A 22,833-nucleotide genomic window follows, 5' to 3' on the forward strand; every position below is an offset into this window, starting at 1 on the left:
AGTTTTTCACTTTCCCAGGAGACGGGCGCTTAAGGCGCCAGGGGGAGTTCCCCGGGTTTATAAGAGGGTATAAAGGGGTTCCTCACAAGAAGGGATTCAAGGTAATCCACTTCCGGTTTTAGGGCAATGGTTGTTCCAAACCGACCAAAAGTTCAAGAATTCGGGGTTCCAATTGGTCCAAAACAGGGGTTTGTTACAGGGCCGTACCCGGATTGCAGTTGGAGCATGTTGAAATCCATGTTAGCATGCCCAAGTCCGATCTACCGAATCGGTTGGTAAAAATCGGTCCATTATCAGATTCTCTATTGTAACAAATTTTCGCAAAGGGACAGAGTTTTCTTGTTGCCGAAAAGGAAGATATTGGGACCATTTGGGGTTTAAGAAATTATATTTTTGCACCATACACTGAGGAAATTTTCTACACATCGATGCTTCTAAATTCATATCTATTGCTTTCTCCAAGGGAATCTCTATCTTACAAAGTATTGCTATGGCAACCACCTATCTTCTTTGGCATTGCCCATGTCCACCATGGCTACGAATTGTACTCTTCAGGAACACACACAATCGCTGCAATTATGGTGTCAACGATGTTCCAAGCGCTGTATACAACCCTGTTTGGTTCTTTAACGAATTATGTTTTTTTGAAAACTGGCGGTAACTTATGGGCATGTATCATATTGCATTCTTTCTGCAACATCATGGGATTCCCTGAAGGTTCAAGATTATTCACACACTTCAACTACGTCGAACAACCTTCTCCAAACATGGCTAGATTCGTATCGTTATGGAAGAAGTTCTACTACCTGTTACTTCTAGCTGGCCTATTACTGTTTAAAGATAACCTGAAATTATTGATAGACAATGCAAATCACAAGATTAACTTGTAGATATATTGGAATTTAATTTTAATAGAACCCATCAAGGTTGTAGTTGTAGTTATACTCGTCCTTGTATAGTTTAGTGTATATGACACTAGTTAGCAATATATATATATATGTCATTGGGTACGATAAGGTTAGCTTCAATTATTCACAATTGATTAAATAATGTAAATATATATCAAAAGAGATGGAATCAAGAAGAGTTTAAACAATCAATTTTGATTTAATGTCCAATATCTAAAATATCAAGGTTATTCTCAGGGCTGAACTTATTTTGGGAGCTTTTAGTCGTTATTTAGGATCCTATTGAAGTGGGGTTTTCTAAAATTGAGGGTCCATAACTCTCCTAAGGTGATATATTTCATAGAAGGTTTGGTTACTCATTTTAATTTAAGGCGAATTCTAATCAGGTACGCTGTATTTATTATATTCCAAAACTATTGTGTTCGAGTGAACTTAATTGCATTAGGAAGTGGGTTCCGAATTATTCCAGATAAAAGATATTTTCTTCCCTTATTATTATTTTTTAATTTTTAATTTTTTTATTTTTTAATTGATATTTTTAAATCAAGAGGTGCATCTAGCAATACATATTATTATCCGATTTTGTTGTTACCAGCAAGAAGTGCTTTATTTTAATCAAGGTATATATTCCATATTTTTGACGTACATACAATGGAGAATAACAGTGGAGGCACAATGGAGAAAACTAGAGCTGAAGAGAAAATTCAGAGGGATAAGAGGAAATCTGCTGTTCTTATAGCAGCACAATCGTTAGATCAAGAAGTACAGAATGTTAAAAATTTGAAAAGATTATCTATAGGATCCATGGATCTTTTAATTGATCCAGAACTAGAATATACTGTTAACAATCCATCAAGCCCTCCAAGTAGTGTCAATTCACAAAAATCATATTCGAGCAATGAAACTACATACGAAACAGCAGAAACATCCCTGGATAAGAAAGAGGGTTCATATTTGGAAGATTCTGTAGTTGATGCTTCAAATTCAAGTATAGCTGATGCCAGTGACAGTTTCGATACAACAGGTGTAGAATATTTGCACGATGGTAATGAACCAGTATCAAGCAATGAACAACTTGACAGTATAAAAACAGTTAAAGAAAATGAATTATCACAACCACAGTCGAAGAGAAACTTATCTGGTATTGGCGGCCTCAGGAGGAGTTCGAGAAATGTCACTTCAAAACCAGAAAATGAGACACAAGTTCTACCGAAGAGAAAATTAGAAAACAAGAAAGCATTTACAAACAATTTGCTGTGGGTTCCAGCTAATCAACATCCAAGTGTTAAACCACAGAATTTTGTAGAATTAGTACATGATACACTTCAAAATATGTCACTGGATGATGTGCAGACAAATGAATCAGAATCCAAAAATGAAGTTTCGAAAGATTTATTGAATACATTTTCAAGAGATATGAATATGAGAAATAAATCGTTGGTACGAAGACCATCAAGGTTACGAAAATCATACACAGAGTTTGAAGAGGAAACTGAAGAAGAGGTAAAACCTACTACCAGCAGTAATAATATTAATGAATCCAACAAGAAAAATGTTCAAGGAAAAAGAGCGGTTTCTTTGAAAGATATAGCAGATGAATTAACTGTAATATCAAATAATGTTGGTTTAAGTAACTCTGATGCTATTTCTTTAGCCAGATCCTTAAGCATTGCAGGTTCCATAGGATCAACATCTGAAGAAGAAGAAGAAGATAAAGTTTTGAACACTAGCTCTATAGGACAATCCGAGGAAGTATTCGCGTCTAACATTTTGGCTAAGAATGGGATCTCCATTCCGGCTAGATCATCTTTAAGAAGGAGTAAGTTTAATACATACAAAATACGAACTAGTGGTTCATCCCAAAAGGATGAACTTTCAACTGCACCTATAATACTCAATAGCGATGGAGGTAACATAGGCTCATTAAGGAGGACCTCGTCTTCTAGTTATATAGAAACGAAAAATAGACAAGAAGGAATATTTGATCATACACAAAGGAAATTATCTTCTGGAAGTATTGGTTCTTCAGATAATTCTACTGGGGCATTACCAGTCCCTCATGATTCTGATAAAGATTTTGATTTGTCTCATTCGTCCTTTTCAAACGATAGCAGCAATATCTCCAGTGATTTATCACTTGAAAGTGTATTAATACATCCTTCTAATTCACAGTCAATGCTACAAGAAAATCTCCACATAAGCAGTAGTGATGGCTATTCACCCAATAAAGAATTAGTTTCTGCATCTAGTTCAATTCAGAGTGATCATGATTCTCCCAATGATCCGCCTACAAATTCAGTAGACCCTGATGATCATGTAGTATCTAACAAATACGAAATCAATTCTGATTTCTTGAATACTGCATTTGCAGAGAGAACTAAGTCACAAAAGGTATTAGCTAATAGGAGCAACCATACGAAAAACAGACACTCTCCAATAATCACTAAGATAGAAAATAAAAAAGGTAAAAAAAATACATCAACTTCAAATTTGGATGATAAAGAAAGATTGCCTGATTCGAATTCTAAATCATCTGTTTCTTCCAACGGAAATGTAAGTGATTCTTCTGATAATCATAAAATTGAGAACAGCAACTCATCATCAAATGATAATGAGCCTTCAATTCAGGAACACAAGAAGGAAAGGTTTGAGAAGAAGCTTGTTAATTTATTTCGAAGAAAAGGTAATAGCAAATCACCGGCAAAGGATAAACTGACTAGGAAAAGTCAAAACCATGTTATAAAAAAGAAAAGCTCATTAACTAATATAAGACTTCGTATTGGTTCTTATAAGCAAGAGGAGCTATCGAATTCTAAATCAACTAAACCATCAGAAGAAGCTCAAGAAAAACCAGAGGGAAATCAAGATTATGAACAAGCAGAAGAAGAAATAAAAGACGTTGGTATTATAAATAGCACAACCGAAGATGTTTGTCAAGAAGAACCTATTGATGATCCAGCTGATGACACAGAGGAGGAAGATTATGACGCTAACGAATCTGCTACACAACTGCAGCCGGCCTTGAATGTTGTGAGAACGGCAAATGACAACTGTATAGTGGAATCTGTTAATGAGCTTGATGACGATGAAGATTCCCAGGATTTTAGTAACGGTAGCATATACACCGAATCAATTGCATTACAAAAAAATACTTATGCTACAAAAGATGTTACTATTCAAAATAATGATCTAGCAAATCAAGCTCCACCTACAATTCTCCCACCTAGAAAATTAACATTTGAAGATGTGGAAAGGCTAGACAGACCCAACGGTTCAATGGTTTTCACAGATAGTGCCTTTGGATTTCCACTTCCATTATTAACTGTCTCAACTGTCATTATGTTTGATCACAGACTTCCTGTTAATGTAGAAAGAGCAATTTATAGATTAAGCCATTTGAAATTAAGCGATTCGAGAAGATCATTAAGAGAACAAGTATTATTGAGTAATTTCATGTATGCCTATCTGCACCTTGTGAACCACTCATTATACATGGAACAAGTTGAAGAAGAATCAATGGATGCTTCATATTCAGATATGGATAACAGCGAAATTGAAACGGCAATTGCTGATAATGACCCAAATAAATGGAATTCGAATTCTTATAGAACTAACCAAAACGACGCTCATGGTGCAATATCGATTCCTGATTTATAGGAATCATAGCAAACCAAATTCTTAACCATTTTAAACTAGATATATAGTTTTTAATAATTTTCATAATGCATATTCAACTACATTTTATTAATTCTTAGTTTATGAAATAAACCAAGTGAGAGACATAAAGGTAAAGATAATGAAATATATTAAATTGACAGAAATGGAATTGAAGATTTATCCATTTCTTAATTCCTGTTAGAGATAGGAACAGCTTTTAATTGAATCAATAAGGTTTTACCATTTCATTACTATCACGTGCAACGAGCGCTTCATTAATAAGGTCCAATATTAGATTGAAAAATTTAGCTCATCTCGAATTTATCACAAGGTATAATAAGAGCAGCCTTAACTTTTAACTTAGATATTTGCAATATAGGTTGATTGAGCAACTGGCTTGATATTGGTAGAATAACGTAACATATTAGAATAATGGCAGGTGGAGCAGAGAGTAATTATCGTATGCTAATTCTTCTCGAAGAAGGCATGGAAAATTTGGATGAAGAGCAAACACAACAAGATAGAACTGAAGAACCAAAGGAATCTAAAAAGATGCATGAATTCGTTGACGAATTAGTATTGCCATTTCAGGTAGATGAGATTGACTCTTTGAACGATTGGTTTGATAAATTTGATGAAGAAATTTGCATACCGAATGAAGGTCACATTAAGTATGAAATCACTAGCGATGGTATTATTGTATTGATCCTAGATAAGGAAATAGAAAACGTTTTGGACAAAGTAAAAGAATTTGTTCAATCTAATCATGACTCCAAATAATAATATACATTATTATTCATTAATTTTGTATTCCAATTTGTACATTATTACATATATGAACTTTTCATTGTATCATTTTCCATCTTTCAATCGATGAATTGTACCAAAAGATTCCATTTTACCCATTTATAATGGCTTTTCTATAGAAATATAAATTCAATTAATAATTATATACTTGAATATTTAACAACATTAACAGAGCCTTATACTCTTATTATATACAATAAAGTCATATGATACCAACAAAAGCAAGTTGAAACCATAATAGAAGGCACTTACTTCTGGTTTAAATCTACATAAAATTAAATCAACGTAAATATATATATATATTTACATTTTTTTAAAACTTGTAAATCTATTTTATCATCGATAAGTAAATTTAACAATGTGTCATTGCCTTGACTATCCAGTGTTTGCTCTATATCAGAAAAAAGTAAGAAACAAGTCCATCAAGCGTACAGTTAGAACTTAATTAGTTCATTATTTAATTAGCAAGTAATATTGAGATGAGAATATATAATTTAACTGTTTGACTTCTGTTATCCCATTTAATTTTATTACTCGAACTTGTAAATTGCTTTTATTAAAAGTCACCATCTTAAAAAGAAATTACAAAGCCATATATAAGAATAAAGGGTTTAGAAGAATCAAAGATAATTATTATAATGGTAGTTATGATTTGTCACAGTGAGTTCTTGAGAAGTATAAATATTAGGTTAAAGTAAGAGTATTGTTATTTATTTCCTGGTTCTAAAGTACTTGTTACGATTTCCAAGAAAGGATTATATTTCAACAAGTGACATTATATAATAGCAAAATGAAAATTGAAGAATCCATTGAAACTTATATTCATATAAGAAAGACAACACTTACTGAAGAAAAATTAAAGGTAACAACTGATTATAATAAAGATTTTAATGAGAATGGATTTCTGAAATTGGATGAGCCACTATTTTGGCAGCTATTGAGTTCAAATTTTACAAGAGATTTCTATATTGACCAGGTCCATAAGCCTAGACATTATGGAATTGAATCAGCACCTATATTTGGTAATTTTTTAGAACCTTTTACCAAAACTCATTGGTTTATGGTTCCATTAATTTGGGGTCCGGTTGTTCTATACAATTTCATTGTTTCGTTAAGAGAAATTAGTATAATTTTGGCGATTACATTATTTTCAATTGGGGTATTTGTATGGACATTAATTGAATATTGTATGCATAGATATCTTTTCCACTTGGATGATTCAGTTCCTGAAACCAGATTATTTTTTGTATTGCATTTTTTGTTACATGGCATTCACCATTATCTTCCAATGGACAAATATAGATTAGTGATGCCACCGGCATTATTTTCTATATTATGTTATCCATTTTACCTTTTGACATTTGCGATATTTCCTAGATATTGGGCACATGCTGGGTTTGCTGGAGGACTGTTTGGGTATGTTTGTTATGACGTTACTCACTATTTTCTCCATCATAAGAAAATGCCATCATTTATGCGGAAAGTGAAGAAATACCATTTAGAACATCACTACAAGAACTTCCAGTTGGGTTTCGGTGTTACCAGTTCATTTTGGGATAGAGTATTTGGGACGTATTTGGATCCCAAGACCATACCTTACGCTAGGTCCAAGAGAACTACCTAATGGGAGGTAATGGTTTTTTAACGTTTATAAGTTTAAATAATTTAATCAGTGTGAAAGATAGCTAAAAAAGAAAAATTAAAAAAGGGAAGAGGGGAAGGGTGGAGGGAAAGGAAATGCAGATGAATTATTATAGATGAGAGAGATATGGAAATCCATTTGTGTATGTTACCCTACATTGAAATCACTGAGAAACTGCGAGAGGTGGAAAGACGACAAGAAGCGCACAATAACGTTAGTAAAGGTCCTATAGTGTAGTGGTTATCACCGTCGGTTCTGATCCGACTAACCCCAGTTCGAATCCGGGTAGGACCTGAATATCGCCCATAACTTTTTTATTTTTGCTTCCCTTACGCGTTTATGTTCAAGTGCAAGAAAGACAACGAGTTGAGCCAGAGCTGAACCAAGCACGTGACAGTCGGTCACATGGTCTACGTACCCAACGACCAACCAAACACCCTCACGTTCCTTCTCTCCCGTTTTTGCCGGCCTCGTCTTTTCCCAAAACAGAAATAAAAGAAACAAAACAACAACAACAACAATTTCCCTCTTCCCCTGCACCTCCGTCTGAGACCGCCCTTCCCGATGACGAATTTTTTTTTTGATTCCATCAATTTATGGCCCGTTTCTTTTTCCTTTTCCTTTTCTTGCGCTACTCATCGCACAGCACAGCACAGCAGCAACTGAAAAATTTATTGGTGAAACTTTTCGAAATTATGAAAAATGTTAAGCAGTTTCGAAAGTTTTCAGTCAACAGATGGTGATGATGGATGGGATGCCTAATGAATCTATATTGGTTGATTGATTTATTGAATTATTGATTGATGGATTGAAGCTCAATATTCTATTGTTCTTAGTTGTGACTAGGCTTATTATTGGGATTCTCAAATCTTAAATCATTTTCTTTGAACATCCACATTTATTTTTTTGATTTCTTTTTGGATCCATCAGCTATTGCTTTCTAGCTTTCGAAATTTTTCTGCTAAAAAGGGAAGAAACTTCTTTTTTGATATATATATATATATATATTGTTATCACACTGAAAGAATACCTGTTAGCGAACTCAGATATTTGAATTATTATTAGTTTTTTTGTTTTCTGATTCAGGAGGTATAATTTAATTGTGAAGAAGAAGAAGAAAAAAAAAATCTTTTGGAAATTGAATATTAAGAGATATTGCGATTTATCTGTACTGATTTATTTTTAAGACCAAGGAAAGAAAGTATTTTAAACAGTTTACAATATCTTCCTGCCATTTCTTCCTTCCTTCCTTCTTTTTTTTTTGCCATAGCATAAATACACAGTATACCAACTACATTTATTCAATACAACAATGCCAGCTGTTTTGGAAGATTACCAAAGAAACTTTTTGGAATTGGCAATTGAATCTCAAGCTTTGAAGTTCGGTTCCTTCACTTTGAAGTCTGGCAGACAATCACCATACTTCTTCAACTTGGGTCTGTTCAACACCGGTAAATTGTTATCCAATCTAGCTACTGCTTATGCCATTGCTATTATCCATTCAGATATAAAATTCGACGTTATCTTTGGTCCTGCTTATAAAGGTATCCCTCTAGCCTCTATCGTCTGTGTTAAGCTAGCTGAAATCGGTGGTACCAAATATCAAAATATTCAATATGCATTTAATAGAAAGGAGAAAAAAGATCATGGTGAAGGTGGTACTATTGTAGGTGCTTCTTTGGAAAACAAAAGAATTATTATTATCGACGACGTCATGACCGCCGGTACTGCAATTAATGAAGCTTTCGAAATTATTGCAAAGGAAAATGGCCAAGTTGTCGGTTCAATCATTGCATTAGATAGACAAGAAATCGTAAATTCAGAAGATAGAGACGGTTTATCTGCCACCCAATCCGTCAGCAAACGTTACAACATTCCTGTCCTAAGTATCGTCACTTTAACCGATATTATCACTTATCTAGAAGGCAAAATCTCTCCAGAGGAAAAGGAAAAAATTCAAGAGTATCGTCAAAACTTTGGTGTTTAAAAATAGCCATCATCAATGTTTCTCTTATGTTAAAAGCTATGTCATTTGAATAACTTTTAAACATGAACATATATATATTTAACCAATTTTAAAAAATAAAAAATTTTCTAAAGAAAGGCAAATAAAGATGTAAAAAATTATCTTATTCATTTCTCATAGTAATGAAATTCTGTTTCATTGATAAATCTAAAAAAAACATTCATCTGTATTTATTGTTTATATGTGTGTCCTTAAATTATTTCTATTTTTACGCATAGTACATGACAAATATTACTTCTCATCGATCTCGTGAGATATCTTTCAAGAAATAATAATATATTCAATAAACTTGTCAATAGCGTTTTGATGCTATAATAATAGCAATTCATTAATCTATAAATATTACTTAGGTTATCAAGAAAAGCAAATAAACAAGAACAAATTAAATTGTCACAGGATAGATGGCCATTTCACGTAACCGATCCGATACACACCTTAACTATCCGACTTCAAAAAAACCTCATCGATAATGACATCTAATATCTCTAATATTAAGCTTGTATTAATATATGGATTCTGAACCATTCCATGTATTTTAAGTGCAGCTTCTCTAGAACTTCTTAACCCGACAACTTTCCCTGTAAGTTCAATAAATAATGACTGTAGTAATAATTGGGCATCTGCTTGGCTTTTGTTAAGTTCTATAACTGATCTTTCCATCTTTATCTCATTGTTTTTTTTGTCAAGTAATCCATCTGCACCCCAGATAGAATCTCGTAGATCAACTATTATTCTTGATAATGCCTCTTCACTTTGATATTTCATAACTGTAGATTTAACAAACTTATCAATGGTGTTACCAAGCAACTGTCGTAATACTGCAACAATAGCCTTCCCACGTATCCAAGTTGTATCATCATTATTTGCAGAAAATATGGAAAGGAATAAATTGCATATGGGCTTTACATATGACACTTCTTCTTCATGAGAATTAAATCCTTCTTCATGACCAGAATGAGAATGATAATAATGATCATTGACTATATCTGTATCTTCAAAATCATCATCTACAATATCCAAAAGCATGTCAGAGCTTGATCTTTTAATAACGCCACTATTAATATTCAATGCTTTAGAAGTCACTTTACTTTGGGACTTTTTATCAATAGTAAATGATCTACTATCAGTTAAAAATTTTCGAAATATTTCATCATCACAAATTTCAGGAATTACAATCAGTTTCCTTAAAAAGGCCTCTAACTTGTTTTGCCTATCTTCAAACAGTAATGTTTTTGAAACATGGAATCGAAAAGAAATATTGATTCTCTGAGGGAAATCTAGCTTGCAATTTAGTTTCTTGAATAAATTACCATGTTTGTCATTTAAGTAAGAATATAATTTAACAAATTCACTAAATCTTCTGGCAATTTTCCATGACTTCTGATTTATTCTATAATCAAATTTGATATTAATTAAATAATAGACAATTTCTGGGCCGTTTTCAGTTTGATAATCTATAAAATGTGATCTGACAAAGACATCACTTTTCTGGAATAATCTATTGGTATTATCCTGAATAGTATAACGTTGGTGCAACAATTCATATTTTTCCAAATCCTTTTTTATAGATCTTTGCGATTTTTCTAATAGTTTCAGTTCTGATTGATTATCGGTTAAGTTAGCCTTTAAGATCAAATGACTTAATAGTTGAAGTTCTTTTTCCAAACGATCAATTAACATTGTAATATTTGCAATCTCTTCCTTGACGTTTAAGTGTGTTTCGTTTTTTAAATTAAATCCAATGCTGATGACACTAGAGTGTCGTTTATTAGTAGTTTTAGGTTTTGAGACTTCTTCTTTCTTGGTTGCTCTTGCTTTGACATTGTCTAAATTCAATATATTGGATTCTATTTCATCAACATTATTCATATCTGTTGATAAAAGTGTGGATAACAGTGACGATTCAAAGGTATTGGAAGTACTTGAAGTCGATTTTACTGATGTATGCATAGTTAAAAGAGTATTGAGCAGAGAATATGGATTGGATGACAATAAAAACGTAGACGTGCTGTCTTGCGTCTTAAAAAATTTAGAAAATAATGAGACAGTCGATCTATTAGTTTCAGATAAAAGTAACAAAAACTTTTCAGTATTTTTAAATGAAGTTAAATAATCATTTTCCAATGACTTTCTTGCTTCATCTTGTAATAATAACAGACTTTTCCGAATCAACATTATTGTAGTTTCTTCTACTTTGCCATTATCTTCATGAAAGATAGAAATATTTTCGACAAGTCCATCGTCTAAATTCTTTAAAATATCCAATTCATTGGCTGTTAATACTGACGATATATTTTTTAATCTATTCAGTTCAGAATTTGTAAAGCTTACTGAAAATTCTCTATTGTTAATATCTTCTAAAGGGTTTTTTATTTCTTCCACAATTTCCCAAAATTTAAAATATACCATACCTTTTTCATAATTACTTTCTCTTAAAAAGTTTTTGAATGAACTCATAAAATCCTGATAATGACGAATATCTTCAAATGTTATCGATGAAAGGAAAGAATCAAATATTGCAACTACTTTGTCGGTGCTTGATAATGACAGGTCTGGAATATGTTTTAACTCATCGTTATTTGACTGTTGCCTTAAAAGTTTCAATTTCGTCTCGATTAGATTCAGCGACAGCTGAAGTCTATCACGATATTTCTCCTGTTTTTTACTAGTAATCTTTTCCTTATTCAATTGCGATATCTTGATTAAAATTGCAAAGAATACAAATCTAAGATGTGTCACATCATTTAAATTGCTAATTCCTTTCAAGTAGTGTTCAAAATGTTCTGAAGATGAATTTTCTTGGAAATGTGCATCCATACTGAAAAGATTTAATTTATCAGGACTAATTTTACGATGAGAAGTTTCCAAATCAATTTTATCAGATAGTAATTTCTTTACTTGATCGATTTTTTCCCTTTCTTCCAATATTTTTGTTGATAGTTCGATAATTTTAAGATTCCAAGTGTCTGGATTAGAGAATTTCAATATTAATGGGACCAAGACACATGAACTCAATATTTCTCTCAAAAGGATATTAATATATGGAGACGACAATTCATCTTTTGGAATTAACAGTGGTAGAAGAACTATAATCTTATTCTTGATATGAGTGTCTACATCAATTAGATGTTTTTTAGTTCTAAGGGACAGTGAGTGGTGAAGTCTGTGTCTTTTGTTGAATTCTACAGCCAAATTCAAATCGATATTACCATATTTTACACCCCTTACAGATGAGCCCTTTAGTATTATCCTTTTAGATTCATTGAATACAGAGATATATTTTGTTAAAATTGGAACTATTTTGAATAATACGATAGATGCAATATCACATTTGCTTAAGGATAATTGTATATTATCAACAGCACCAGTTAATATACTCTTAACGATTGTTGGGAATTCAGAATTGCTACTATCATTAATCCTTTCGAACCAACTCATCACAAAAGAGCTGATGATTAAATCTATAGTTAGTCCTAATTCTGTTTTTACCGATAAGTTATTATCTATAGAAGGTAGTTTAAGCCCCACATTGTTATTGTATTGTTCATATCTTGCATTTGGTTTGAGTTTCAATTTCTTGATAATTGGATCATTTTTCTTGGGTAGCTTTATTGTTATAAGTTTATAAGTTATGAAAACAGTGAGAAAAGTTAGGATATTAAGGTATATGCTAGTTAAAATTGAAGGCAGAGAATAGAAAAGACCAAATATTAGCAAAAATGAAACAACTTTCAACAAATGCCCATTATAACACATATATATATTATATGAAATACCTTATATGCAGTGCTTTATAAGCTTATCTGTAGTTGTGTTCCATCGACTTTTTTATATAAATGTATAAATAGCAGCTTTAATTTTTAATCGAACACGAATTTCAAATAAGTAATATTTAGAGTACTCTGTAATAAATATTAAAGGGTACGTCTAGATATACACAGTTGTATGAATTGGGTTAAGGAACATTAAATCGATATGTAGTATGATGAATTGACTTAATATATCTATTTTTGAATCAAAGTCATACCATCATTTTTAAATTATCTATAATTTTAATGCATCATAATCTATATAAAATTATAAATGAGAAAATTTATTGTACAAGTAAAGTTATTAATGAATGCAAAGTATTTGTTTCAATAAGTATCATAATTAAGAGATTATTTCTTTGATTGCTTGTCTCTTTTATCTTTCTTATCTTTCTTATGCTTCTTGTCTTTTTTATCTTTTTTATCTTTTTTATCTTTTTTATGTTTCTTATCCTCCTTATCCCTCTTATGTTTCTTGTCCTTCTTGTCCTTCTTGTCCTTCTTGTCCTTCTTGTCCTTCTTGTCCTTCTTGTATTTCTTATCCTTTTTATCTTTCTTATCCTTCTTAACTTCCTTGACTCTCTTTTGTTTCTTGGACTTTAAACCATCATCTGAGCTAGATCTCTTACGCTTCTTGCTTGATATCTCTTCATCATCAATAAAAACATACCCACTCCTTTCCAGAATCTTCTTATCAATAGTTCCTTTCAAACTCTCACCTCTAACAAACCATTTGTACAAAGGAGATGATTCCTTAGAAACTCCAGATGCAACTACCTCATTCTGCTTAAAAGATATACCACTCTTCGAACTCACATTAACATCTAAATTCTTCAATTGACCATCAAAAAGTCTCTCCCACCATGCTTCACTATCATCGCCACCTGGTGCATTCCCAAGACCTTTCTTGTCCTTCTTATGCTTAACCAAAATAGGCTTCTTTAATCCACCAGCTCTCAAAGCTTCACCTTCTTCCCAACCATATGACTTCAAATAAGCTTTAGAATCCATAATAAATGCCAAAACTAAAACCAAATCAACAACAAGATCAAGTTCACAAACCTTTAGTCCTCTCTCAACTCTAAGTTCACCTAAACTTCAACCTAAACCCCATCTCGTTGTTCTTGTTTAAGTATCTCATCTCATCTCATCTCATCTCAAAATTTTTCACTATCGGATATTATCAAAAGAAGGATATATTATGACATCTCGAAACTACTTAAACCATCTCGATGAGTTTGATGAGTTTGATTTAAAAAAGGTGGTTAAGGTAGTTGATATAAGTGATTGGTGGTTATCCTGTGGTTAGTTTGAGAATTCATGGAGATTTTATCGTTGAAACGTAAACATCATGCTGGTGATGGTGATATCGATGGGAAGAAGAGTAAACAAAGTTTGACTAAAAACAGAGAAGTCGCTACAGTACTAGTTAAGAATTTACCAAAGAGTGCTAATCAAACTAAACTCAGAAAGTATTTCCATGATTGTGGCGACATAGTTCAAATTGATGTTATGGAAACTTTGGATAAAGGTGGTAGAATCGCTAGGATTGAATTTTCTAGTCATGACGAAGTTCTTGCTGCATTGACGAAAACTTATAAGAAATTTGGCCAAAATGAAATAACTGTAACAAAATTAGAGAATTGCACAATTTGGTTGACAAATTTTCCACCTAATTATAGAATCCTAGATTTAAGAAATATATTTGTCCAAAATAATGTATTGCCCTTAAGTATACGGCTTCCATCATTAAGATATAATAGCAATAGAAGGTTTGCCTATGTTGATGTCATAAGTCCTGACATTGCTAATGAAATGGTAAATTATTTAAATGAAATGGTTATTGATGGGTTTAAGGTAGTGGCTAAATTATCAAATCCGTTAGAGAAGTCGGATCGTTCCGATGCAGCTTTATTGGAACATAGAGAAATATACATTACTAATTTAGATTCTGATCAAATTACAGAACAAAAACTATCTGAATGGTTTTCAAAATTTGGAGATATTGAGCGTATTAAATTGGTTAAAAATGAAAATGAACCTGGAAATACTAGTTATGCATTTATCTCGTTTACCTCATCCGATTCAGCTACTAAAGCTTTAGAGTTGCATAAGGAAACCCTTGAAGGGAATACAATTACAGTGACACTAGCAAACAAGAAGTCTTATTTGGAAAGGCAAGAGGTGAAACGTATTATCTATTCTAATCGTAGACAGAATGATGATTTGATGATTTCCTTGTATCCCTTAAGTGACAAAACTTCGAAATCTCAAGTATCAGAACTATTAACAACAAATTTAAACATTCAAGAGGCCGATATTAACAAAATATTATTAGTCTCTGATTATCAAAGTGCTATTGTTATTATGAAAAATCGGCAAATTGCTGCTAAATGTTTAATGGCATTGGATGGTATACAATTTCAAAAGAAGAAACTTCACTGTACTACAATAGATGGAATGAAAAGATCACAAGCACAAAGGCAAAAACCAAGTAGTAACCCTCAAACTACTTATCCATCAGAAAATTTTAATATCACCTCATCAAAGGTCCAAACAGCATCAAAGAGTAATATAAACAAAATTGAAGACAATGGCTCTAATCAGAATGATACATCGACAAAGCCCATGTCTAATGATGACTTCAGAAAAATGTTCTTAGGCAAATAGATATAATTATCATGAATATGTAAGGTTGCGTTATTTATAATCATTTAGTATTTACAAGGTACTCAATAAAGCATTTCTTTAAATTCATAAGTAGTACCATTTATCAATGCTGGAAGGAATTCTGGCAGGTTCCTTTTCTTCATGTTCTATAGAAACGCCAGAACCAGCCCTATCCAATAATGGAGTATCTTGAGTCTTAACCATTCCAGATTCTAGTCTCTTCCAAGATTCATAACATTCTTTGATAATTTCGATAGTTTCATCTTTATCTTTATATTGGCCATCAAAAGCAAATTCATTGGCAGGTTTTCCATCAGGAATTTTGTAATTTCTGAACCAAGTTCTCGTTGAGTCTAATAAACCTGGGAAGTAAATGTCTACATCCCTAATATTATTTAATTTTGGAGCTAGGGTATCATTAACGTTTATTACTATAACTTTCCAATCAAGCTCACCATCATCAATTAAGGCAAGAGATCCTAGAACTTTAACAGTGGAGATCTGTCCAGTTTCCATTAGTTCCGAACCAATCTCACAACAGTCCAAAGGATCATTATCACCTTTTAAACTTTCAGTACCATTAATCTTGCTGAATTCAGTGGAGTCTTCCCAAGTTTGTGGAATTGCACCATAATTATGAATATAACCTTTAAAAGGAAATAAATTCTTAACAAACCTCACTTGTCCATTTTTAACATCCTGTACAATAGGATTATATTTGTCTTCTTTAGAAATTTCAAATTTGGCATTAGACCAACGAGTAACCTCAGTGACCATTTGGACAGTGCCCTCACTCTCATTCAAATTTAAAGGAACATCATGGAAATAAGAACCGATTTCACCATTGGGTAACTTTAGATACTTCTTATAATCTGAAGTATATTTGGTACCAACTGAAGCTGAATGGAAGTTCCTTTCAGGTGATAAAATCTGTTTAGCCTGTAGAAGTCTCTTCATTACTGCTGAACCTCTGAACATTTCAAACTAATGGAAATGGAATCAAAAATATTAATAGAACGTGTAAACGATATCAGATTAATGCTAATCAGATATCCATACCCCTTATATATGTTTTTAATATCTGGTTTAGTCAACTGTTGTAAATTTTTCAAGATATCAAGGTTCTTATAAGCTCGGATGAACTCTATAAATTTAATAAACTGGTAGATGGAAGTTGTTATAACAACTACATTATTGATGTATAAAGTTGAAGACTTTTCTAAGTATAAAAGATATGTGTAAAACTATTAATTATTAATGGAAGTGTATATGTGATTATGTAGTATAAATTAGAATCACTTGTATGGAAATAAATTTGAGCAAAGGAGAAGCTCAACCGATAACATTGTCTCCCTTAGTAAAAAAGTGAATAAATGGTCAACATTACTTTTAAAATTACAATTTGGTTATGATATGAAGAGAGTGGCTGGATAATGATGATGATGCACTTATATATGCTAGTATGATTTTAGAATTAGTTTGTATTTGAATCGCTTGATAAGATTTCCTTAGAGTCGTCGAAAGGATCTAGATCATCTTTCGATTTTCTATGGGAAAATTCAACGTTAACAATGTCTTCTTCTTCAATTAGATCATCGTAAGATGGTGGTCTTGAATCATAGGTAGCATTACCTTTGTCATCGAAATAAGCACCTTCGTTGGAGATTTTAATGATTCCTTGGAATTCCTCGATTAAAGCGTCAGAGAACCCATATGGATCTTTTGGAATCCATAGGAAAGGGCATTTTGCACTAACAGCAGGGTAGTCATACGCATGAACGATGTCATCATCGTCAGTCTTTTCATTTGGATCTTGTAAATGGTAGATTTCGGGAATTCTAGTCTTAACAGCTTTGTAAGAGGAATATTCGTGGACATTGAAAAATCTCTTCCAGAATCTTGGAATTGCGACCTCTGTGGTGTTACCATCTGCCAACAGAGGGTTTAGGAACATATTATTTTCTGAAGTCTCCATGTTTGGATATTCAGTTTTATTGTCGATCTCATAGGTATATTCCAATTTTTTACTTTCATTACTGTCATTATTAATATTGGAATGGTATTTTCTAATTGGAAATGCTGGTAATTCTTTGATTCTATCTTCAGGGTTAACAAGATCTTTCTCCAAGTTAATATATGATACTGTCTCTGATTTACCATCCAATGGTTTCATTGTGTCAATAGGAATAAATTTGATCAAATGATCAAAACAATGGTTAAACATTAAATGAATAAACAATGTTACACCTAAACCAATACATTGTAGTACAATTGGTCCCCAACCTTTACCAAAGACAAACAAACCCAATAGACAAATTTGACCAATGTAAATACCTACAATTGTTTGGAATAATGCTCTTGGATAATGAACACCTCTTGAATCTGGAGCTTCTTGATAAACATAATTCAAATTGTATAAGTAAGAAACCCACAGTAAGAAGAAACCAAATGCACCAAATAACAGAATAATTGGAGAAATTATAGCATATGAAAATACGATGACAGCCAAATTTGTATAGATTGGGAAAGTGGTACCCCAGTCAACTGATGAAAGAGTATTAAATCTATTAAACTTCTTTCTTGGAGTTTTATCAAGTATGTTACCTAATAAATAATATAGTAACAATGGAACGAATTGCAGCAGCATACCAGATGATGCAGCCATACCTTGTAAAACAATATAAGCAATATAAAAGTTGGAAGCTTTTGGTAAATTTGTAGCTAACAAGAACATTGCACTAGCAGGATTTTCAACAATTTGAGTAACGGTTGAAGTAGCAGCAGATGTAATAGTTGTAACTAAGAAAACTTGGATAACTTGGAATGCAAAATAAGCTTGTTGAGTAAACCTCTCTACATTTTGATGTGATGGAGCACCACCAAAAAACGCCATTGCTCTAATGAAAATTGGCAAACACATCATTAATAAAGCCAATGCAATAGTTGGTGCTAAAGATGTTAGGATACCCAATAAAACATCTGGTAATTTATAAATGAAGTTTAGCCAATGCAATTTATTAGTCAAATATGTGATATTAGAGATCATGCCAACAAAAGCGACAGGGAAAGACCATAAAATAACGACTACAACAATTGCAATAACAGCAGCAGATTTTCTAATTAAACGTTCAACTGGGTACATTCTTAAATTAAACCATATGATATCCTTTGGATCAATACCAATATAAGCAGGAGTTAAATTCAATGGACCATGATATGTCAACACTTGAGATGCGATTTGAGCATGGTATTGAGATTCGAAAAGGACGAAAACTGAATTGATCGGTTTAGAATCTAATTGATTGCTTTGCAATTCTGCAACTTTTTCATTCTTCTCAGGCAAGATGTTCTTATAATATTCGAAAGTGTCAATCTTTTTGGAAAAGAACAGTTTCCATTTATTCTCTCTGTGTTTTGGCTTTTTGACAAAATCATCGATTGTTGATTCTTGTATTAAAGTACCATAGGAAGGGTCCTTCTTTTTGATTTTATTTATTTTTTTTATAGCCTTTTGTAAATATGCAGTAAGGACACCTTCTAAGTTGTAGGCCAAGTCATCTCTTTCTTTGACCTTTTTATCTAAACCAACTGGGGATCTAGCAATCCAGATTTTTTTCACACCAGAGAATAGCTTGGTAAATTCAGTTTCACTTAAATATTGATCTGGCACATTTTGGAACAATACTGTCTTTGAAGATAACTTTTTGGCATATCTGTTGGAAGATAAAACGTTTTGTCTCAATGAGTTATAGTAGTATAATTCTCTATAGACAATGAATAAGAAGCCCCAGAAGAAGATCCAACTTATGAAGACATGTGCATAATAACGTTTTGAATCCTTGATATTTTGGTAAGCCAAAATGTTTAGACCAGTTTCATTATTACCATTTGCTGCATTGACAGGAAGCAAAATTGGGAAAATATAAAGCATTGAGACAGCACAGTATGAGAAAATAATGAAAAGGTATCTTAAAAACAGATAACCATCTAAACCTGCCTGCTGAATGATGAAATTGTCAGATTTTTTCAGTAATGGGATGAACCATTGCCAGAGACCAGATGGTAAAGGCTCTGGTTTCTTTTCTTCATTAATCAAATCATATGAAGATTTAGGTTCATAAATTCTTTTTAATTTCAATCTTAAAAGAAGGAACCCTGTCATAAATGCACCAAATAATACACTATTAGCAGCAAGTGCGGTAAGCACTTGCTGTGTAGATGTACCATTTTCTTTATCGTAAGTACTCATTGTTCGCTTACAACACTGTGTCTTTCCTTTAGGAATAAGTAAACAATAAGAATAAATGGAATCACGATGTAATTAACATGAGATGAGATATCCAATTATTTGACAATTGGGAAAGATCCCTTAGTCCTATCTACTTATATATAAGAATATATATAAAACTAAACGATTAATTGCAACGTGTTGTCGGTTTCAAGATATTTCAGTGATGAGGCAGATAATAAAGGCAGACATCTCTTGTGACTTTAGACCTAATTAGAACAAAATAGCTAATCAACAAAGAATTGCAACGAACAATGCGAAGCTAATGTGTTTTCTACTGTATGTTTCATTAAAAACTTTTAATTTACCTAGTGATAGATCGAAATTCGACTACGTGACAATGATACAATGTGAAATTTTTCACATTTCTTTTTTTTGTCCAGATTTTGATTACTTTTTTTTCCGGACATAAATACATTTATTCCTCCTGGACCGATTCTTAGCAAAACTCGAAAGTTGTACAAATCCCAGCTTTTGTTTTTCTTTTTTATTGCTTGGATATTTTTTAGTTCGAAATCTAAATTCGACAATTAGTACTATAGGATTTCAATAAATAAGGACAAATTAGGATAAATTAAGACAATCTGCTGTATCTAATTCCTTAAAGCAGTAAGAAGGGAATTGAAACAAGAAAGGTGCTTTCCTGAGGTTTAACTAGTTTTCTGTTCAATAGCCAACCCTTCCGTCAAAGGTTTTACTATCAAGCTTCAACCAAATTTATAAATAAAACATAACCCATTGTGTTGAGGTCTACAGCATTACGTGTGGTGATGGGTTCCGATAAATGTATCTTATCTTCATGATGCCATGAGATTGCTACGTATACTAAATTGTTGAGAAAAGAGTACATTCGTATACAACTAATAAGCCTGTTTTACAGAATGTGTTTTCTACGGTAAAACTATACCTATATGTAGACATTGTTTCTTATATCAAGAGGGGCTATATATAGTTAATTTCCGATTGTAGTCTATGTTTAATTAAGCTTATTTTACTCTTTTTTACTTTGTCCTCCGTGTTGACCAAGGTGGTTATTTAGAATTGAAACTTTTCGACATTTATAATTAGATACAAAGTGATAACCAAGAGGTTGTGATGATAGATATGTAGCTACGAAATTAACCAAGACAGTGCTGGATTGTTAAATCGAGATAAGTATCCGGAGGTGAGAGGGGTTCTTGTTGGTTTGATAATACGATTATTACATTTATTTCCCTTCCTAACTTGTCCCAGAATTCATTCATCTTGACTAGACCCATTAAAATGTGAAAAAAATCGGAGTCATACCAAAAATCAAGTATTGATATTTAGAGCTTTATAAGTCTAATACAATTCTAATTTCGGAAATCTTTATTCTTCTATAGGGTCACGGAATAGTAACTTAAGTGAATAATAATGGAGAACATGTTCTATAAAGTCATCACAACGTAATTCTGACGTTAAAATTAGTTCATCGATAGTGAATCCCGAAAACACACATTATCGCATCAACATCCATTACAATTCATCATTCATGGAGTAAAGATTTCTATTTGCCTCTGAATTCCATGCAATGCAATGGTACTATATATTAATAGTATGCATCATGTACTTACAATCTAGAATTTTGTTGATTTGGCAATATAATGAACTTCAATAAGAAAGGAAAGGTTAAAAAAAAATTATTAATATAACATGCATAGTGGTGCTCTAGATTAATCCAATTTCACCTGGATGTTATAGTTACTATCTTGTTTATTTAGATTTGATTATTTACACAATTATGGCAAATATTGGCTCACTATCAAGTGGTGATGCAATCTTGTTTATGTTTCAAGTATTAATTACTACCATTTATTATCATTGGGATATGAGCTACATAATCTCTAAAATACTATTTTAGTTTCATCTATGACTAATTTGAAGAATCATTTGTAGAAATTTTTTTCTCATTATTCCAATGGAGTCTCTATCCACATAATATCATAGCAAGAATTCTTCATTTATATATTTTTATATTGGTATTACTAAAACTAATTCATCACTGTATAACTTATATCTTCATACACCGGATATAAAATATTATATGATCAAAATTAGAATATTGATTCCAAAAGAGCAAAACATTTCTGCTCTCTATGAATTTTTAACTACCACTTGAGTTACTTTGTTGTCAGAATTATGAGGTAACACGTGATATATACGTATTACGACATTATTCATATAGGATAAAGAAATGTTACTTTACACGAAAGTGTTATTTCTGACGTTAAAACTTTTCCAACACTTTATATGCTGACATTGGTCATGTGACGTTTCTTATAAAGCCATATTATCATGTCTCACGAGTGTCTGTCCGAAGTGAAAATTCTTCAAGGCATCTTGAAGTATAAAAGAACCTTATGTAACGTCATATATTAAGTAACTATGTATCAGAATAAAGAAATGATCCAGTTATCTAGTAAACCAGTGACGATGACGGTTAGGAAGAATTCGCTATAGGCAAGAACGGTTAAGGGGAATAGAGGCTATTATAGAGTACGGAGGACATGACAGAAAAGTTGAATATAGGGAGGATGGATTAAAGTGGCAATAATAGCAAGAGCGAAAGTTGTGGAAGAGGAAAAAGGAAGAGTCAAGAAGTGTAAAGGAGATGTAGTATGAGAGAGCTTTGTGTGGGGTGTGAGGATCAGGTTGAAAGAGAAGGAAAAGAATGAAAACGGAGGTCGATCAATCAGTTAATGAGTGTCAAACCAGACTTTATAAAGATAGTTAGGCAGGTGTTCGAGAAGCGAGGTGAGAGACTGCAAACGTTTAGTGAAGGGAGAGTACTGAGAGCGTGTAGTTGGTGATACAGTGAGATTCCGGTTAGGACAGTGGTAGGACGCGATGATAGTGATAGAATGTAGAGGAGTTGCAGAATATTATAATGAGTGTATGATAGTGAGTAGAGCCGGTGGGCAGATAGTTAGATGAGGAAGGAGATATTATAAAGAGAGAGGAGGCTACGGATTGTAGACATAGAGATTATGTATGAGTAGATGATG

General features: G+C 32.4%; 9 protein-coding genes, 1 non-coding gene and 1 further gene across 10 annotated transcripts, besides 3 other annotated features; 7 read left to right on the top strand and 4 right to left on the bottom strand.

The window, feature by feature from the left end:
* Positions 1-122: 122 nt before the first annotated feature.
* Positions 123-308: a sequence feature (similar to hypothetical protein; correction of possible frameshift sequencing error~similar to Saccharomyces cerevisiae RCE1 (YMR274C)).
* Kpol_1069p1 lies at positions 123-890 on the top strand (the record flags this gene model as incomplete).
* Positions 312-422: a sequence feature (similar to hypothetical protein; correction of possible frameshift sequencing error~similar to Saccharomyces cerevisiae RCE1 (YMR274C)).
* Positions 429-890: a sequence feature (similar to hypothetical protein; correction of possible frameshift sequencing error~similar to Saccharomyces cerevisiae RCE1 (YMR274C)).
* A 669-nt stretch (positions 891-1,559) lies between these two features.
* Kpol_1069p2 (uncharacterized protein) lies at positions 1,560-4,565 on the top strand (the record flags this gene model as incomplete). The annotated part of the gene is made up of 1 exon (XM_001642988.1): positions 1,560-4,565. The coding sequence occupies one exon, from the start codon at positions 1,560-1,562 to the stop codon at positions 4,563-4,565; it is 3,006 nt and encodes a 1,001-aa protein (XP_001643038.1).
* Positions 4,566-4,997: 432 nt separating this feature from the next.
* On the top strand, positions 4,998-5,345 carry Kpol_1069p3 (uncharacterized protein; the record flags this gene model as incomplete). The annotated part of the gene is made up of 1 exon (XM_001642989.1): positions 4,998-5,345. One exon carries the CDS (start codon positions 4,998-5,000, stop codon positions 5,343-5,345), a length of 348 nt encoding a protein of 115 aa, XP_001643039.1.
* Positions 5,346-6,162: 817 nt separating this feature from the next.
* On the top strand, positions 6,163-6,996 carry Kpol_1069p4 (uncharacterized protein; the record flags this gene model as incomplete). Its single annotated transcript, XM_001642990.1, has 1 exon — positions 6,163-6,996. The coding sequence occupies one exon, from the start codon at positions 6,163-6,165 to the stop codon at positions 6,994-6,996; it is 834 nt and encodes a 277-aa protein (XP_001643040.1).
* A 240-nt stretch (positions 6,997-7,236) lies between these two features.
* On the top strand, positions 7,237-7,308 carry Kpol_1069trna1. The gene has a single exon. It is a non-coding gene; the product is annotated as a tRNA-Gln (tRNA).
* A 1,018-nt stretch (positions 7,309-8,326) lies between these two features.
* Positions 8,327-9,001, top strand: Kpol_1069p5 (orotate phosphoribosyltransferase URA10; the record flags this gene model as incomplete). The annotated part of the gene is made up of 1 exon (XM_001642991.1): positions 8,327-9,001. One exon carries the CDS (start codon positions 8,327-8,329, stop codon positions 8,999-9,001), a length of 675 nt encoding a protein of 224 aa, XP_001643041.1.
* A 474-nt stretch (positions 9,002-9,475) lies between these two features.
* MDM1 (Mdm1p) lies at positions 9,476-12,796 on the bottom strand (the record flags this gene model as incomplete). Its single annotated transcript, XM_001642992.1, has 1 exon — positions 9,476-12,796. The coding sequence occupies one exon, from the start codon at positions 12,794-12,796 to the stop codon at positions 9,476-9,478; it is 3,321 nt and encodes a 1,106-aa protein (XP_001643042.1).
* A 404-nt stretch (positions 12,797-13,200) lies between these two features.
* On the bottom strand, positions 13,201-13,860 carry TMA23 (Tma23p; the record flags this gene model as incomplete). The annotated part of the gene is made up of 1 exon (XM_001642993.1): positions 13,201-13,860. The coding sequence occupies one exon, from the start codon at positions 13,858-13,860 to the stop codon at positions 13,201-13,203; it is 660 nt and encodes a 219-aa protein (XP_001643043.1).
* Positions 13,861-14,169: 309 nt separating this feature from the next.
* PRP24 (U6 snRNP complex subunit PRP24) lies at positions 14,170-15,519 on the top strand (the record flags this gene model as incomplete). The annotated part of the gene is made up of 1 exon (XM_001642994.1): positions 14,170-15,519. One exon carries the CDS (start codon positions 14,170-14,172, stop codon positions 15,517-15,519), a length of 1,350 nt encoding a protein of 449 aa, XP_001643044.1.
* Positions 15,520-15,603: 84 nt separating this feature from the next.
* PPA2 (inorganic diphosphatase PPA2) lies at positions 15,604-16,497 on the bottom strand (the record flags this gene model as incomplete). Its single annotated transcript, XM_001642995.1, has 1 exon — positions 15,604-16,497. One exon carries the CDS (start codon positions 16,495-16,497, stop codon positions 15,604-15,606), a length of 894 nt encoding a protein of 297 aa, XP_001643045.1.
* Positions 16,498-16,993: 496 nt separating this feature from the next.
* On the bottom strand, positions 16,994-19,768 carry RSN1 (Rsn1p; the record flags this gene model as incomplete). The annotated part of the gene is made up of 1 exon (XM_001642996.1): positions 16,994-19,768. The coding sequence occupies one exon, from the start codon at positions 19,766-19,768 to the stop codon at positions 16,994-16,996; it is 2,775 nt and encodes a 924-aa protein (XP_001643046.1).
* Positions 19,769-22,833: the final 3,065 nt, after the last annotated feature.

The sequence above is a fragment of the Vanderwaltozyma polyspora genome, genomic scaffold (genome assembly GCF_000150035.1).
Source record: "Vanderwaltozyma polyspora DSM 70294 KpolScaffold1069 genomic scaffold, whole genome shotgun sequence".
In the NCBI taxonomy this organism is placed as follows: Eukaryota; Fungi; Ascomycota; class Saccharomycetes; order Saccharomycetales; family Saccharomycetaceae; genus Vanderwaltozyma; species Vanderwaltozyma polyspora.